Source organism: Ascidiella aspersa, chromosome 4 (genome assembly GCF_963924565.1).
Source record: "Ascidiella aspersa chromosome 4, kaAscAspe10.2, whole genome shotgun sequence".
In the NCBI taxonomy this organism is placed as follows: Eukaryota; Metazoa; Chordata; class Ascidiacea; order Phlebobranchia; family Ascidiidae; genus Ascidiella; species Ascidiella aspersa.
This window is the reverse complement of record NC_139450.1, coordinates 6,773,344-6,791,178: the sequence shown is the minus strand read 5'-3', so window position 1 is coordinate 6,791,178 and position 17,835 is coordinate 6,773,344. Positions and strand designations below refer to the sequence as shown.

The window sequence follows — 17,835 nt, the reverse complement described above, 5'->3', positions numbered from 1 at the left end:
ATAGCCGTGACACTAAAACCTGGCAAAGATTTTCCTTCAAGTAGATTAGGTGCTAGAGATGCGTGCTGGCGTTTCTAGTGCTACCAGTCGCATGGCTCGTGGTTGCCCTGCTGTCGTAGGAAGCCTTGCTTTTCCTGATCTTGTCGATGACTTTGTCGGTGAAGTTGGAGTAGAGGATCGGGTTGAGGGCGCTGTTGATGGGAAGCAGAACGATGGCGGCGACCGCGTACGAGATGCTGTCGATCTTCACTCCGCTGAAGTTGACGAACACCATGATGGAGAGAGGGATCCAGCAGCAGAAGTCGGTCGCGATCAGACGGACGATCTTGCGCTGGATTGCTGATGTTATAGTCAAAAGAGAGAACGTTTACTTTGCCCGTCCCTTTGTATGCAACACAAATGTTAAAAGATTTACAGATACTGTTAGAAGCATGAACCGATTGCTTATGTGACCACGCAATATATTCAATCAAATAAGCTAGTCAAAGGAAATGCCTTATCACTAAATCCGAGGCATAAAACCTTTAAACAAGGAACCAGTGTTGTAAGCAAGTCATTTTGAAATGTTTTAAATTCCAGAGGCCTTTGGAAAGCTAACAAATCCCAGTCCAAGTCATCGGTTGCCCAAGTCAAAGCCAAGTCAAGCCAAGTCATTATGAAAGCAAGTCAACTCTAAGTCATGTCATTCTCTTGAAAATAAACGTTAAACTATTCAAATTGGTAAACTCGTCCGATCATAAGCTATAATTCAACTAAAAAGTAACACAAACGCAATAAACAGCAATCAAATTGTTTAACGTGCAAGTCTTGAGATAAATTTTAATGAAAAACGCTTAACCAAGACAGTTGACAAAAAAATTCAAGTTAAGCCATTTTGGTCAAAAGACTGGAGTCAAGTTATGTCCTTTGAAAAAAGTGATCAAGTGTACCTAATTCAAGTCAGTGATTTAAGTCATTACAACCTTGAAAGCAACTCTCTCTTTAGACGTTTATAGCTTAAACTGGAGCCTCTCCGCAACGGCTTTTCCGATCAAATCCGTACTGGTAACAAAAGGTATTTTTGTCCGTAACAACGTAAAAAATGTAAAGTCATTTATACAGGTATTCCATACTGGTAACAAAGGTTTTTTCCAGGTCATGTCCTTTTTCAACCGGGCCACTCCGCCGTAAATGTTTTAAACAAAGACTTTACTTGTATAATTGTGCACGAGGTCGAACGATAACCTCAGGTTTCCTAAGTTTTCTATCTTTAGAAGTCCTGATATGTGTTAAAACATTTCTAAGTGTTCCAATAAATATATTTTGCGTTGTTACGGTATAAAACTAAATCTACTCTTACCCCTGGCATTGAAATATACAGCGAGTAACAAAAACTACCACAAAGGCTTTCACTCTCAGTAAACCTACGACATCAACAGCACAACTTAATGGGCATACACCGATAAATAAAACACCCACAGCATCAGCTACAATACCTGCCGATTTTCTGTCGGACTGGTGAGACTTTGCCACTTTCACGGACGCCTGTGTTCTCAAGATAATCATGATGTAGCCGGCAGCCACGAAAACAAAGCCCAGAAAGTTGATGATGGAAATGGCGATGGAGAATTGCCAGGCTCCGGTGTCTCTCGTCACAAAAAGGTTAGGAATGCACACACTGCTTGCACTGTAATATCTGAGGAGCGCCGTAATATAAACAGGTCACTGTGAAAAGTTTTAGGAAAGTCATTTCGTAAAATTAATTCAAGTCTTTTGAAATGAATAACCATTTAAGTCCCAGTCATCATTGTTCACCAAGTCAAGTACTTGTCCTAAAATAACACTTTAATCAGTTAGAACTGGCAAGCTTGTCCGAATATTATGAGCTATAACTTAAGTAGAAAATAACATCAACGCAGCAAATAGCAAGAAAATTGTTTTCGAACGTGTTTATCAATTTTGTAACAAGAAAATAAGATAAACAACCTAATTTAAAAATTTGCTTAATGAAACACTTCGTATCAATTGTCTAAAAGACTTAAGTCAAGTAATTTGTCTAAAAGACGTAAGTCTAACCATTGACTTAAGTCATTACAAAACTTAGGCAATGCATTCGATAAACTATAACAGTAAGAAACACTGTACTGCTTTGGAAATTAGTGTGGGGCTATAAGTAAAGCAAAAAATAGGCGACAATTTGTTTTTTCATTGGAAGAATAAAATATTAAACTAATACAAAAGTTATTACTTTTCTTTAAACGCAAAATATTATATTAAATTTATTGCAATGAAGTTTGATTTTATTCTTGATGTGTATAGCCAGAATTTTTGTTTTCCATTAAAGGGAGCGCCAAGCAAAATGTTTTTATTTTAAAGAAACTTTGAAGCTCACCCGAAGTAGCTCTTTATCTTCAGAAAGCTTTCTCCAGGGGCGTGGGCGCCGATAAACTGCTGCAGCTGATCCCACGAAGTCATGGCCCGGACCTGACCTGCAGTGGACGCGGGAAGACTGGTAAAGTACCTGGAGTAAGTCAGCAGCTTGAGGGTCATGTTCTTGGCAGCGTCAAAACTGACTACAACGTTGCCGAAGAGCGGGTTGCCCTCGATCAAAACTGACTCGGTGAAGGTGCTTTGATTGTAGCTGATCAACGGCGTCAGGGCAAGTATAAGTGATATCGCCCAAATAAGGAAAAGGGCGAACATTACCCAGCGTTTTCTGGGAGTGGAAATCGACGGTACAGGCTGTCATAAAAAGGAAAAGTTTTTTTTTAAGTAACGTTATGCTGGACAGTCAAACGGGTAAGATAAAATGGTTGAATTGTGATTAGCCATGGCCATTGTAGTTCAAACTTTGATATGCCAGAAGTCACTTTTAATAAGATTCCCATCGGTCCATGTATTTTGCCTCGGTTATAAAACGGTCTATAGTTAAACAGGAGTGACAAGGGAGTGTTTACGATTTTACTAACCCCAAGGGTCTAAGGTTATTGGCTAAGCATCGAATGTGTTCACGAAATTTTTGTAGATGCTACATTTGTTGGTGAACACCAATAAAGGCCAGAGTGTTTTAGAAAGCCATATTCACTACCGACTCATTGCTAGTCAAATCAGTAAGAAGCGATTACAGTTCCAGTTTTGCTTTTCGTAAGTTATACGTATCTTTGAGATACGCCTTTTACTCATAAATGATTGAGGACAACGAAATTATTAGAATAGGCATAGTGGAAAGTTAGGAGTAGCATATCGCCACTATTGGGGAACGGGCACTTTCTGACTTTCTGGCTAAGTATTAAATCCCCAAATTGAAATGGAGACAGTACTGTTATAAACCTCAGCATTTTTATAATAATCGAATGTAAAATTGAAAATTTTATAATAATCGAACATAGAAAATCAGTTCTTTACAAATATATTGCAAACTGTTGTCACCAACAGCATTACACTGGATACTTTCGGAAGGGCTTTCCGAAATCAACCCTCCTAAGGAGGGTTTGTGTAAAGGCAAGGACCGGATGTAAAAACAACTAGCCTGTGGTGCGGTTCGAAATAACGACCACTGGCCAAACCGGTTTCACCAACCAAAAACGCGAGGCTATATAGAAAGAATCTGCCGTGTGCTCACATTGTAAACTGCGTAGAGCCGGCTGATAGTTAATAGGACCATTGTGAGCACCGAAGCTTCGCTCGAGAGTACAACAAGGACACCCATGGCCAGGCAAGTCTGACTGGTGAGCCAGTTTAGTGATTGTGAGCAGTAACTTCCACTGCCAGCAGCCGACGATATTCCAAGCATCAGCAGGTAAATCGCCATCAGAAAATCTGCCGCAGCTAGATTCAGCACTAGCATGTGATTGGTGCGCAGCGATGCGGAACCACCGCTTTTGGAGATCTCTCGAACCTTCCGGATTTCGATGTAAAGGACAATCTGAAGACGCGAGAAAAAATGTATAAGACATTTTGTTTTGAGTTCAAATCAACTTCTGATACTTATCACAATACAAATCGGGGCTGTTGAGTCGGAGTCGGACTCGAGACTCGACGGAGTCGGTTAGTTTTTCTGGAGTCGCATTCGGGATCCAAGTAAGGCTACGTAAAACTACCAGAGCCCCGAGTCAACCGTGCGCATGCGCAGTACCAAATCTCGAAGCTGATAATGACGCAAACTATAAATTGTAAGGGTAAAACAGCATATGGTGGAATATTTTACAAGCAAGTTTTGTAGGTGAATGAATTATATGAAACTCTTATGAGTGAATTGCTGACTATCTCGTCAATTTTAGTTATACGTAAAAGGGTGAAATACAGGGTGTAGAATCGGAGCCGGACGCGGGACTCGACGAAATCGCATATTTGACCGCAGTCGGACCCCGGACTCGAAAGTCTGACTCGGATTATTTTTCCGGACTCTGCGGGCCTGATACAAAGAACTGAATTTAAAGTACGACTGTTCTAGCCAACTGATGTAAGTCCATAATATACTTCTACAACGTCATTTACCGCGTTTCCAAACAGTGCGAGCGTGGCCATAATCCACACGATTACCCTGAGGAAAACGTTGCTGATGAGTTCGTATCGTGAGGACAGAACGTTGGCCGAGGTTTGAAACTGGGCGGAACATTCGTCGCTCCAATCACTGCAGTCGCCGCGACCGTCTCTGATCTGTCGTTCCCAAACAATGCAAAACAATTAATACTGACGAACAATAGAAAATATATTAAACAGTGAATTTAAGATGTATGTTTCTATATCAGATACCTGATAGGCTATAGTACCGGCAATCTAGCCCAACACAGAATTACAGCAGTAATAGGCCTATGGTCCAACAAGGCTTAGCTATCTAGGTTGTTCAGTCAAAACTTGCTTAGCTCAATAAAAAGTTGTTACGTTGAACTGTTAATAAATTATTGCCACCCGATAGGCACCGATATATCCAGGGACGAAAAACCTCTTCTGAGCCCTTTCTTTAGATCTTACAAGATTTTAGTGCACTCTATATTATTTTATGTTGCGAAATAAACAAAGCTTACAATCAGAAAATACTTTTTAAATATATGTATGGTGGCCAAACATATTGTCCTAAAAATAGAATCAGTCTTGAAAATAAATTATAATAAATCCAATTTAAATCGGCTGATAAGAGTGTACAAATGTAGGTAGACTTCTGTATAAAGGTCACTCGATCATTGTTAGTGAGTAAACTGTGCACCTGGTTCGCTAGAACGAACAGAGGTTTTCCACTTTCGCAGTAAAATCTCCCATCAGCCGTGCAATTTGACTCGTCCGCTAAATTGTCGCAGTCGATTATTTGGTTGCAGTACGAAGACTGGGGAACGGAGACCTTGAAACGGGAAAGCATGAGCCAATAAAGTGTATGAGATTATGAGGCGCGAACATGTGAAAAGAAATAAACGCACTATACTATTATAAAAAGCTGCTCCTTTGTCAAACATTACTGTTGTTATAAGTTATAACGCATGAATCGGAAAATTGTTTCCGCTCTGCTCTTAACTAAAATTTCAAAATATGCCACAAAAAATTAAAAATGCCTTGGGACAATTAGTTCTCGTACCCTGGTGGAGTTCAGCGAGGGACAGTAGAACCTTTCGGTGCAATTGTGCGCCAAATTGTCCTCGTCCTGACCATTGTCGCAGTCCTTTGTTCCGTCACAGATCTTAGTTCGAAGGATGCTAACAAGCTTTCCGCTTTGGCAAGGCAACCTCGCAGGACAGTGGCTTTCGTCGAATTCACTGGGAACGCAGTCGACAATCCCGTCGCATATGCGGTCGTTGCCAAGATGAATCGGCGGACCTGGCGTAGAATTTGGCGTGCCAACCTAAACCAAGGACAATTTTTAAATTCGACAGAACAACAATCAAGCTCTGCCATGAAGAAAAATTCTTTACTTATTTTATAGGCAGAACGATTCTCAACTGGATTTGAACCCTAGAGCTGTGGATATCTGGCGCTGCGGGTTGGAATACAATTTGCTGATAGAATGAAGACTGTGGGCCTACATGTACATTGCCGCGCCGGTTGAGTAAATGCGGCTATTTTAAGATATTAGAAGCATTAAACGCAACTCTTGTGAATAATAAATCTCAACATACTATCGATTTCGTAAGTATTGTGCCATCTAACGATACATGCCTTAGCAAAAGCATCCTTTTGCCTAAACTGGGATTTTAGCTAAAACCTAGAACAAAACAAAACCAAATATTGGTGAAATCACCGAGTTAAGCGTTAACCAAACTCACGATCGGGCAAACGATGATAGACGGCGGGTTAATGGAGACTGCCTCCTGCAGTGTGCTGTTGCATGCGAAGGTGCTGTTTGGACAGGTTGCCACACACTCGTCAACTGGGTAACCGGGGGGTACAACCCAATTGGCACCGGGCATCAGAGGACACTCGGACACCTCGTTGCATAGTATGGCCGTGCTGGCGAGGGGCCAGTTGGTACTAGAGTATCCGCGACAAATGGGACTTTCACACCTGTTAAAAAACAAAAAACTGTTGATCTTCACCAATCGGCAACGCATACTGATTGTCAATAGAGAAAAGACTACTGGGACCTTGATAAAATGTATTTCGACAGTGTCCGATGACTTGAATGAATGACTTAACTTAGTGCACTTAAGTCACTGCTTTCAAAAGACTTGACTTGAGTTAAGTGTTTTGTACAAATTAATTGACTTGACTTAAGTCTTTCGGGCAAAATGACTTGACTTGATTTAAGTCTTTCGGACAATATGACTGAAGTTGACAGAAGTTTTTTTTGCTAAATAACTTGACTTGACATAAGTGTTTTTATTATGCATTTGTTGATAAAAGTGGGTTTTTCCCCTTATTTTTGCACATAAACAATTTTCTTGCTATACGTTGCGTTTTTGTTATTTTTTTAGGTGAGTTACTGTTCATATTAGAACGAGTTACCAATTTCAATAGTTAGGCGTGTGATATTTTCAGCAGGGCCTTGACTTGGAATTGACTTGCTCTAATTATGACGTCACTGCGACTTGACTTGTTATTTAATCAAAAAACCTTGACCTGCACTTAAATTATTTTATGAATGACTTAATTGGGGCTTCCTTCATTTCAAAATGACAGCACCGCATTTCGGATAACCACAGCAATGAAGTTAACCTCCTGTCTGCTTTCTAAGCGCAATCAAAAGCCCTTTAAACCAAATATATACAGTTTGACTCGCTGAGGCTAAAATTTGAGCTGTAGTTTTTGATAAAAAATTTTAGCAGTTGGTCCACTTACAATTAGTTTCATCTTAAGTCTCATTGCGGCACAAACGAATAACAGTGTTGCCATCTAATAAAATAGATGTGCGGTAGCCTAATAGGTAAAGAATTATATTATTAGCGTTGTCGTTTTCTTCGCGGTTTATTTGTTACACTACTATAGGCCCAGCACTTTTACTGGGCCCAGCATTAATATACATAACACTTTTATCGGGCAAGCAACAATTGACGCTAACTCGTATTTTGATCGAGCTCCGTGACCGTAACTATTCTAAAACAGAATAAACACTTACCTGCATTTCGTCTTGGCATCATTGGCCAAACCATTGGAACACGGAAGAGTTCCTTTGCAGTAGCTAAACCTTTGAACAAATAATTTTAAGAGTCTTGCGTTTCAGATTCTTAAGAGCACCCTGAGTAGTTTTTATAAACCCGTACACTGAAATCACATATGCATACAAACTAAACTATACATAGCAGTGTAAAAAGATTCACTTTTTTTTTTTGAGAGCAAGATCGCGTCTTTCGAAATCTAAACAGAGAATTTTTTTCAATACGTTTTTTTGTAGACTTACTTCTCGTCCAGGTTAAGAGGGCAGTCCGCAACTCCGTCGCATATCTTTGTTCTGTTCACGCACGTGGTCACGTTTGCTGTTGAGCAATCAACAAGGCCCAACGAACATCTTTACAAATGTTAATAGTAGGTTCTTAGTCGGTCCGTTTTGCTTTCGTTGTATATTTCCTCTCGCATGCGTACCGGCAGCATGCGGTGCTCTAATCTAGTTCTTTACAACTTGTTTTCCAATTGAACTTTTCAGGTTCATGTTTTGTCTAATACTAAGTATGCAATAGGTGACAGTTTTGGTAGATTTACAACCTTTCTTACTTTTGTAAATCTATGTTACGCCAAATTGCCATAAATAGTAGGCCTACATTTGTAATGATTTATGCGCAAATTTTTCTAACAACTTTGTAAGAATGCAGGCAATTTTGTCAATGGCTCCTTGTACGGTTGGCACTGTGAAAATTATTCCTAAAATTTACTTATACCTTTCGTATCCTGAAAGAGATTTAGCTTGAGAGCGCAAATTGCACTTTGTCGATTTTATTTTTTGAAAGTCCCCTGATTAGCAAAAGTAAGGGGTTGCAAAGGAGCGGCCTAAGACATTTTTAGTTGGACCTTTGAACAGCGAAATAAAATAATATTAGAATGGATAGGCCAAAATTCCTGATAAAATTATATCCTTTGCCTTTGACTGCCTTGGCAGTTGGAGTAATGACAGTAGGGCGTTGAAACTACAATATAAGAAGATTAATAAAAACAGAGCATCAAGATTTTGTGATTTCAACACTTATAAACAGTTCCTCGAAACCTAAGCTGCTTTGTATATTTTTATCCAGGTGTTTATCGTGGTTTTTCATCTACATTTTTATAGATGTGTTGCGAGAATTAAACCACATCGGTGCGCCGCAAGTGGCAAAAGGTTGTGGATCAGTGCTTCACTTTTTTAGTTTTGTCCACCCCTAGCATTTACCTCCAGATTCCAATCACCCTAGTCTCATGCTACGATAAAACTATCTGGTCTATATAGAATAGCACAAAATGACTTTTAGGTTGTTTCGCAAGCTATCATCCATTTCTGACAGTTCACCCTTATTCACCCCTTTTGGTTGGTTCACCCTTGCAAAAAAATTATTCACCCTGGGGTGAATCATTCATCTGATTAAGAAATACTGCTTTAGCGTCTACACTAGACACATAATTTTTGAAACAAGTTCCAATCAACCCTAATTTCGGTCGATCAGTTAACCATCGACAAAGACGAGAGCCGGACATAACACAAAGCTTCGAGGTTTTCGTAAACGCTGTTTTAAAATTTACAAAGAAAGCTTCGCGGATATCCAAACCTGTGTTAGCAAGGCTATATTCAAGTTATACGTCGGTTGCTTTGTGGCTAAATAAATGATTTACTTTACTTAAACAAGGACCTGTAGAAATCAAAGGATCCTAAAGTGCGATTAAAAACAACAACGGCAAAATAACTTGGCTTTTATCTACACAACCTAAAACGTCCTATTAACACAACTAGAAATAACAATTTTTGATCACCGTTTATTCCTTTATTAATTTAACCATTGTACTTTATTCATTGTACGTGAGTAGAGAAAAATGACCACCTGCCTAAAAGACCACCTCGAAAGAAGTTCAGATATAGCACGAAAGCTTAATAAGCGTTACGCTGAAAACTGTTATTACAGTATATCGCTGCCTGCCGCGTGTTTTGTATGCATTTTATATTGGAAAAGGTCAAGCAAATTTAGTACAAGAATTTATGCTTTCGTGGAAATGGAAAAAGCCAAAAACAACAACTCACGTTCCGTGTGAAGTCTGCACTTTGTTACAAACATCTGCCAGTTGCCTCTCGCACAAGCACTCATCCGACATATCGGAGCAGTCGATTGTTCCGTCACAGACCTTGAGACGTGGCACGATCATGGAACCGTCCAAACACATAAAACACTTCTGATCGTCAAACACTGTTCCGGGAAGCATTCGTAAATCTCTGAAGGGGGTAATATTCAGTTTTTTGTTGTGAACTATTTCAGAATAGTGCTCTTTCCATTGTAATGGCCCTATCAAACTCCTTTGTTTCTCTAGTTATTTGAAGTGGAAAACCATAAATAACTTTTTTATAAAATAATATTAAATGAAAAAGACTTATTTTTAAACGAAGGTATTTGACTTAATGAAGATAAACACTAAACGGCCATGTACAAATTAAAATATAAAGATAACAGCGATATACGAATGAAATAAATAAGGTATAATTTTGCACAACTTTAGGCATAAAACACTATAAATAATCTGTATGACCTATTTAACAGAGTTTGTTTTTTTATAGTGTTTAGCATCAAACAAAGTTAATATGCAAAGCAAGAGTTTCTTATTTAATTAGGTATAGATAGATTACATGTTAACATTTGTTGTTTTATATAATAAACTTAAAAAATCAGTTAACGGCATGGGTCCAAAAAAAAAGTCCGGTCTATCCCCAACTAAGAAGTCTAAAAAACAAAAAACAAACAGACAGAAAAACTATTATATAGGGATAACGGATTTAACTGCCAATGAGTCAATAACCAACCCAGAGTTTACCGTTTATATTTGTCACACCTTTTTGGCAATGCTGAGCCTAAATATCGTCGTCTTTAAACTATTTGCGTGTACACTAGAGCAAAATGTTAGTGGGTGGCTGAAAACGGAAGTCAATCGTTGGGACCATAATTGTTGTAGAATTTGGTCAGGGATAGGGCAATTTAATTTGTTTGGGAGACGATATCCTAAATAAACAGGGCCACTAATATCATGAATGAGCATATGAGATAACTAATTTGCCAGAAACACGCTTCTCTTTTAGGGCAAATGTTCAACTTAAAGGTATATTTGGCTATATAAGTTGCGCAATTGGGAAAATATTCGTACTCTAATTTGCACTTATACAGTCAGACGATTGCCATGAAAAGAGCTGCCCCAAAATGACAAACCATCCCCTTTATTTAAATGTTAGGCGCGTCGAAACCTAAAACAATTGACTTGTTCATTCGCGTTTTACCTCCCGTCATTTATAAATGTCGACTTGTAGCAAATATCTGCAGCATCTGCGCAATCCTGCACGCTGTCCCACAGCAGCTGTTGCGGCAGACGACAGAAGCGGCCGTTCCTCACGCACTGGAAACCGATCCCTGTCGGCCAATCGTCGTCGTCTTCCGGGCAACCGTTGCACGGCATTCCGTCGCACAGAGTGGAACGTAAGACACACTGGTTCGTCTTGCTGCACCTAAAGTAGGTAAAAATATTGGTAGGTTCGGGAGTTTTTTAATGTCACTATTGAACAAGTGGAGAAATGGCCGATTTGGCGCACATATTGTTAAATGTTTAGTGAACAAGGCCGCCAGGTGATATCTGACAAGTACCCTACTCGAAGTTTCGACCACAGTCGTAAATATTCTTGTTGAATAAGATGCAATGTAGGGTAATTCTAACATTGTAGCACTCAGTATGTATTAGCAATAGGCCTGAACATTACAACAAACAATTACCAAATGTGAAAGATGTTTAAATTGCGTAACCCAATTGAATAACTTGTAATGTTTTGGGTTGCAGTAGAACCTTCCTCAAGTAAAAAATACAGTAAGATCAACATATATGAAGCAAATTGTTTAATGTGCAAAAATTAAAATAAATAAAGCAATTTTCAAAAATAATTGCCTAATGAAAAATCTTCGATTCAAACCAAGTCATTTGTCCAAAAGATCTAGGTCCTGTCAAGTCATTTCTAGGTTAACAGGTGTAAACACACTTCAAAACTACAGTTAAGTTCAAATTTTGTGGGTCAAGACAAAGTTAACTGCCAATTAAATGTCCTGTCGTTTCAGGAGATGAGTTCAACCATTCAAATATGGCTTCGTTTCATTGTTCTTTCTTTACCAAACAAGTTATTTACCTGTAGTAAGATGGACATCCAAGATCACATGGTGTTACGCCGAGGCAGGTAACAGAAGCATTGCAGATATATTCGCGGTCAATTTGGCAGGTGAGGTTTCTCGGGGGCTTTTTGCAACTAAAAATGAAGCGTAAACCTCAATAAAAGTTTTAATTTTCGGTGAAGTGTTACCGCTGTGTTTTTGGTTGTGAAAATTTTTCTCTAGATGGAGGGGCCTTAAAGCGATGTAAAAGGAATTCATCCACAAAGAAAATAATGACAAAGTCGCTCTTTTGCGACACTATGCTTTTGAACAAATCCACAAACCTAAATTAAACACGCAATTTCGGATGGTTTAAAATTATAACAATGAATCTGAAACAATTTAAATTACTGTACTTTTTTAGCGCTATACGTTAAACTTTTTTGTCGTAACAAACAATTTGTTCCGCGGTAGAAAACAGCGGCCCGACCCCCTATCGAAATATATTGGCCTATTCCGTTGTTATCTTCCTTCGCTTGTAGCTTGGGAGTACAAGAAATATTGGGCATGTGTACGTTTGCGTCACCTGACTGTGGGAAAGTTGCAAAGCGGACACGACGCATTTCCGGGTGCTTCGTCACTTCCGTCGCAGTCCTGAACACCGTTGCAGAAATTTCCGACCGATATCTCGGCGCCGTTCTTGCAGCGGAATGTCGACGCAACCTGGCCTATAGAAAAAGGTAAATTTAAGGGTTATGGTTTTCGCTAACAGAAAAACCAGTGTTTCAAAAGTCAACCACAGATAGTTCGGTTACTTTTTACTTTATCTTGATATCAATGTCCGATAATTGAGTTAAAGTCATCACTGTCCCACTGTGGAAAGTATTGCAAGTGCACCCGTGAGTTTTCAACAAAGCCAACCTGCACCTCAGGAAATTAAGTATGCACCCCAATTTCCTAAACCAGTGGTTCTCAACCGCCGGTCCGCGTCAACTTTTCTGCCGGTCCGTCAAATATATTAGAATTTTCTCAATTGCAAAATGCAAGATGTTAAAAACTTGTTCACCGAATTACGAACTTCGCCAGTTCCGTAATTTGCAGCATTGTGACGTAACATAAAGTTAATTGTCTACTTTTGACTTACCGTGGGTTACAATGCGCAGTGTTGTGCCCAACTGTTTATAAGTAGGCTACACGTCGTTGTAGTCTTCTACTTTAAGATAGTTGTATGTGAAAAACTTTCGTATACCACGTATGATATAAGAAAGACAGCAGAAAATTGCTAATTTAATTAAAGTTACCAGTCTTTGCTTTAAAGTAGCATAATTTTGTCGTAATTACATTTTGGGTTGATTTTGATTTTTAAAGGTCCACCGGTCCGCAAAATTTGTTTTGAAATTTCACCGGTCCGTAAGCTAAAAAATGTTGAGAACCACTGTGCTAAACTATTGTCCTTTGACACCCTGATTATAGCGTCACCGCTGTTCAAGGTCTGTCATACTTACACTTTCCAGAGGGGCTAGTGTCCGATACGATATTGAACGGCGACCATTACTAATACAAAATAAGGAATTGCTCAATATAAAACTTGTCAAGGCCACGTCAATCAGATTGTCAGATAATAATTTTCCGTATATTGTATGGCGTTATGTTACGTTTGGTTGTCAACCTGCTATTGTTCTAGCAAATTAATTTTCAATTGGGATAAAACACTGCAAACCGGGTCAGAAAATCTTATATTAAATTTGTAACGGACTAACTTCTGTTTAATCCCATAGTATCGAACGAGTTTCTTCTACAAAATGAAACTCAATAAATGTTCTAGTTTTCAAATGTAAATATTTAAAAAAAATTTAATCTTTTTAAGTGGAGACTTCTTTAAATAGAAAAGAAATTGTCAAAGATCCTATTTTCCATAGGCCTACATATCCATTATTATGGAATCGGAGCCAACACCCGAGGCCAATCGGAAGAATCGATTCTCTTCCGATACTTGTGCATATCTGATATCAAACAGAAATATCCCTTTTAGCAAAGCTTTTCGAACAAATGCAACCTTCTTCTGTCTTTTCAATGCGCATTTCTAGGAAAACGGAATTTGCTATTGACGTGAACTATAAGCCTTCTAAACCTCGGTAAAATATTACCTAATATTAATCAAAAAAAAATCGGTGGCTAAATCGTCAAGATTTGAACGGGCGTATACTTAGTACGCGAAATGTTTTGGTATCTGTATCGCAAATAAAATACAAGTATAGGAAATTGATAACTTATAGATTGGTAACAAATCGTGGCGGTATTTGTTGCATATCAAACGCACAAGTGACACATATCTAACATTGGATTCTGCCCGTAATGAACTTACCTAAAGAAAACTGGATCAGTCCAAGGCAGAGAATTGCAAAAAGGATCACCAACCACCTCTGCATGTTGTTCTCGGTCGCTCAAGTGTCGTAAAACACAAGCTTAATATACTTAAATAACTGACCGAAGACTATCTATACATAAACCAAGATTGTATCCTTGTCCAAATGTAGCTAAACATGGACCAAGTTTAACAAAACCATGTTGTTTCTAGGAAAGTATTTCAAGGCATGTCGCTGAATTGCGACCTGAAGCGGTTAAAAGCGAGTCTCAACAGAACTAATGTTACACACCCAGCGCTGCTGTAATTTCAGGATACCAGCCAAAACGAAGGCTGTTGCGCTTTCTAAGGCCGACATTTTAATTTACACAGTGCGCAATCAGCAGTCAGCCAACGGCACTTTAACTACTAAAAGCCGGGTAATTTTACTTTAATTCCGCTAATCCGTGTCCATTACTCGTACTTAAGCCACATTCTTAGTAGTGTGCCGTACAACAGCAAAATCGTACTAATGTCAACTGTATGCCGCATAGGTTTTTACAGTGGAATAAACGTATGAAGGCATTCCAATGTCACCTTTCTCGTGAATATTTATATCAACAAATCTAGCTTAATACAATTATAAAATCTACGGGCGGTTTTGCTAAGTCACACGAAAACAAATTGCAAAACAATTGCTTTTAATTGGTATTTTGCCCAATTTATATTTTGGCTTTCAAGTGATTATGTGTCGGCATGTCACGAATTGCGGGGACAACAGACAATTAAGATCACGTTTTAGTTTAGAACGTGGGCGTTGCTGCAGAAAGCCTAAGCTTTGTTAAAGTATTGAGCCAAACCGGATGATAAACAAAAGAGGCTCTTTATAAAACAGAACAGTATTTTTTTTCTAAACTAGGCCGGTCAAAAGAAGATTTTTATCATTTTAAAAAACACGTTTTTTAAAACATTAAGCAATTTACTATACCGCTGTCAAAACAAAATTCGTCTGCAATTCGTGAGCGACAAAATATCCACCGAAACCACCTTCGGGCAATATTCTAAAAACAAAAAACACGGTACTTCTGCCTTTACGCTGCTCAAACCGCTGTTATATATCACTATATACGCGCAAATTTTTTACATCTTAAAAACAATGATTTGTCAGGGATATCAAATGCAAAGGTTACTGTCAGTATATTTAAATCTCTGGTAAATAGAAAACAAACGAAAACGATAAATAGGCTTGCGCGCTTAAAAGCAAGACTAACCCACCACAAGCTAAACAAACACAAATAAGGTAAAACAAATCATAGTTAAATTGTGTACAAATATTAGAAGACTTCTTAAAACCTTTTAATTTCGTCAAAATGTTTTACAAAAAAAACAAGTCCGTTTTACAACTGAAACAAAAATCCTATCAAACCTTTTTGAGTATGATTCAGGTAGTCACACTTTTGCGGTGTTAAAAAACGCCAACCTGAAAAAACCTTAAAAAACGACCTATGTCGTCCAACAATTTTCCCCTGCTGGTACAATAATGTTTAACTATGGTAATATCGCTGGCTGCCCTACACACAACATTGTGATGTGGCCGACAGAGACCGCAAATTTTTAATCGCTCTCTTATAATAACGGCGTATGGTACGGTTCCAGTTTAAGCAGCTTGTAAAAAGGGTTAGAAAAAATTGTGTTCGTGATCTAACTGCAATTTCCTTCGTCGAAAGCAGGAAGCGTTATAGGCTGCATTATATTACAAACTGAAGATATTCGATCTGCATGACAGAGTTTCCGTTCCAATATCCACAAAACGTTTCAAAAAGCCAAGTAATACTCATGTCACATTTATTGACTGCGAGTGTTATTGGCACTATCGCCCTTTTTTGTAAGATGTTATAGTCATTTCGACGGCTTACGGTCGTCCTAATATCCCTCTTTTTCTAAACAAATAATTTTGTTTTGTGTCCGAAATCGCGTCACATATCATACGTAATATCCGCTATGCTCAGTCGTGCTTATTGAATCCAGGTTACCTCCTATGCCAGCTCACAAGGCCTAAAATCTGAATGTTTTTTTAACTTTGTTATAGGCCAGTTCGTTCAAATCAGCGAATCAAATTTTGTTATCAGGTGCTATGTTGTGATGGGTGTTTTAACGGAATTTTTAACACCGTCTCTAAAAAATCCAGGATTGTAGCCTAACACGAATTAAAATATAAGGGATATCACAAAAAAATCCTAAAAATCACAATTTACTAAAAGTAGGATCACACGTAAAGTGAATTCCTTTCTCAAACCATTACAATCAGATGTAATATGTTGGCTTAGATCGTTGAATTTTTAGGTAATACTTTATAGTTTTTTAATTAGTTGCAAATAGTCATTTTTGTTAACTATTATTCATCCAGTTTATCAAATATGCGAAATATTTTGGCGGTTATAACGTAAGTATTGTGTTTATTATAAGGCCCGTTGTCAAAAGCATTTGCCCACCCCTGGTTTAGATGATAGTATACACGCTATGGTTTTTACCGTTTCAATAACCTTTATCCTAGGTGAGCATAATAAGTTTCAAAACAAAGTTATTTTTTTTAATAACTTTTTTTAGTTATTTTTTTACTATCGAAATAAAATATGAGTAAGGCTATTGTAGCATTTAGCCTACTTTGACGTCACTATACACGTGACCGTTGTTCACTGACGCGTGACCTAACGCCGAATTGTGCGTTTTCAACGTTTCGCGAGGATTCTATTTTATACGTCTTACTAATAGCGGCTTGAATCACCGCTCCGTTTACTGTATGTACTGCTGAGATTTGTTAATATACTCGACGGGCAACATCTACTGAGTGAAGTGTCTTTGTCTAGAGAGTATAAGAAGTTAAGGACAGGTATTCTAGCGGCCTGCTCCCTTGGAGTCGGATTAAGAACTTGTAAGAGACTAGGCAGCCGTCGGCTCTCGTCTTCAGAGCCAGCAGCCTTCTTACCCCTGACTAAACACCCCGATTCGCCAAACTGGTGACCCCGACGTGACATTTGAGCTGTAATTATACAGTTGACTTATTGTTCGCGAACCGAGTTCGAATCTCGGCCGCACCGTACAAACGTTACCCTTCACCTTTTTATCCTATACCCACAATCCCACATCTACCATTGCCATACAACATGTTGTTTGGTGGCAAGACATATGGAGGTCCTTCTGCAATATCGAAGGTTTCTTTACATCAACATGCTCCTCAACTTTAAAAGATTCCAGGCGTCCTCACAGCTCAACTACGCATCGGAACCAGCTCGTCACGAGAACAGCTTTCCGACCGCTCATTGGGATCGAATGTGATCTCAATCTTAAGTGCAACTCTGAACGCACTTCATCAAACACTGCGTTGAACTTCACAGCACAAGAATACGTGATGCCACGTCTTTGCTTCCGTTCAACCAGCTTCAGTAAAGTGAATTCTATTGAAAAATCACATCGACTTACTGAAGAAATCTCAAGCCACGTGAGACAGCCCTGCTAACTATGAAGATTCTTCGGGAATGGACTATATCCCGGGGAGCATTCGACTACGCAAATTTGCTAGACGATGCATTTCTACACCTCCTTGCCTCTAACGAACCCAAATCCCTACCATACCCCTTCTAACACACCACGGTCCGCAGCAGACACAGAGGCCCAATCTATATGTTTGCTAAATATCTTAAAGCCAAACGCTAAGCTTAGCGAATTGTGCATGAAATTTCTCGCCATGTATCTTATTCGATGTATCGCATTTCATCAATGCACGTCATAACTTTA

The 17,835-nt window shown here is 38.8% G+C and overlaps 1 protein-coding gene across 1 annotated transcript; it reads right to left on the bottom strand.

Annotated features, from left to right (window-relative positions):
• Window positions 1–52: 52 nt before the first annotated feature.
• On the bottom strand, window positions 53–9,793 carry LOC146146903 (uncharacterized). The gene is made up of 12 exons (XM_083387864.1): window positions 9,605–9,793; window positions 9,213–9,218; window positions 7,805–7,912; window positions 7,523–7,591; window positions 6,234–6,471; window positions 5,549–5,812; window positions 5,186–5,317; window positions 4,477–4,638; window positions 3,602–3,904; window positions 2,372–2,721; window positions 1,476–1,675; window positions 53–339 (listed from the first exon to the last, which is right to left on the bottom strand). Exons 1-12 carry the CDS (start codon window positions 9,781–9,783, stop codon window positions 53–55), a joined length of 2,298 nt encoding a protein of 765 aa, XP_083243990.1. The 5' UTR covers window positions 9,784–9,793.
• Window positions 9,794–17,835: the final 8,042 nt, after the last annotated feature.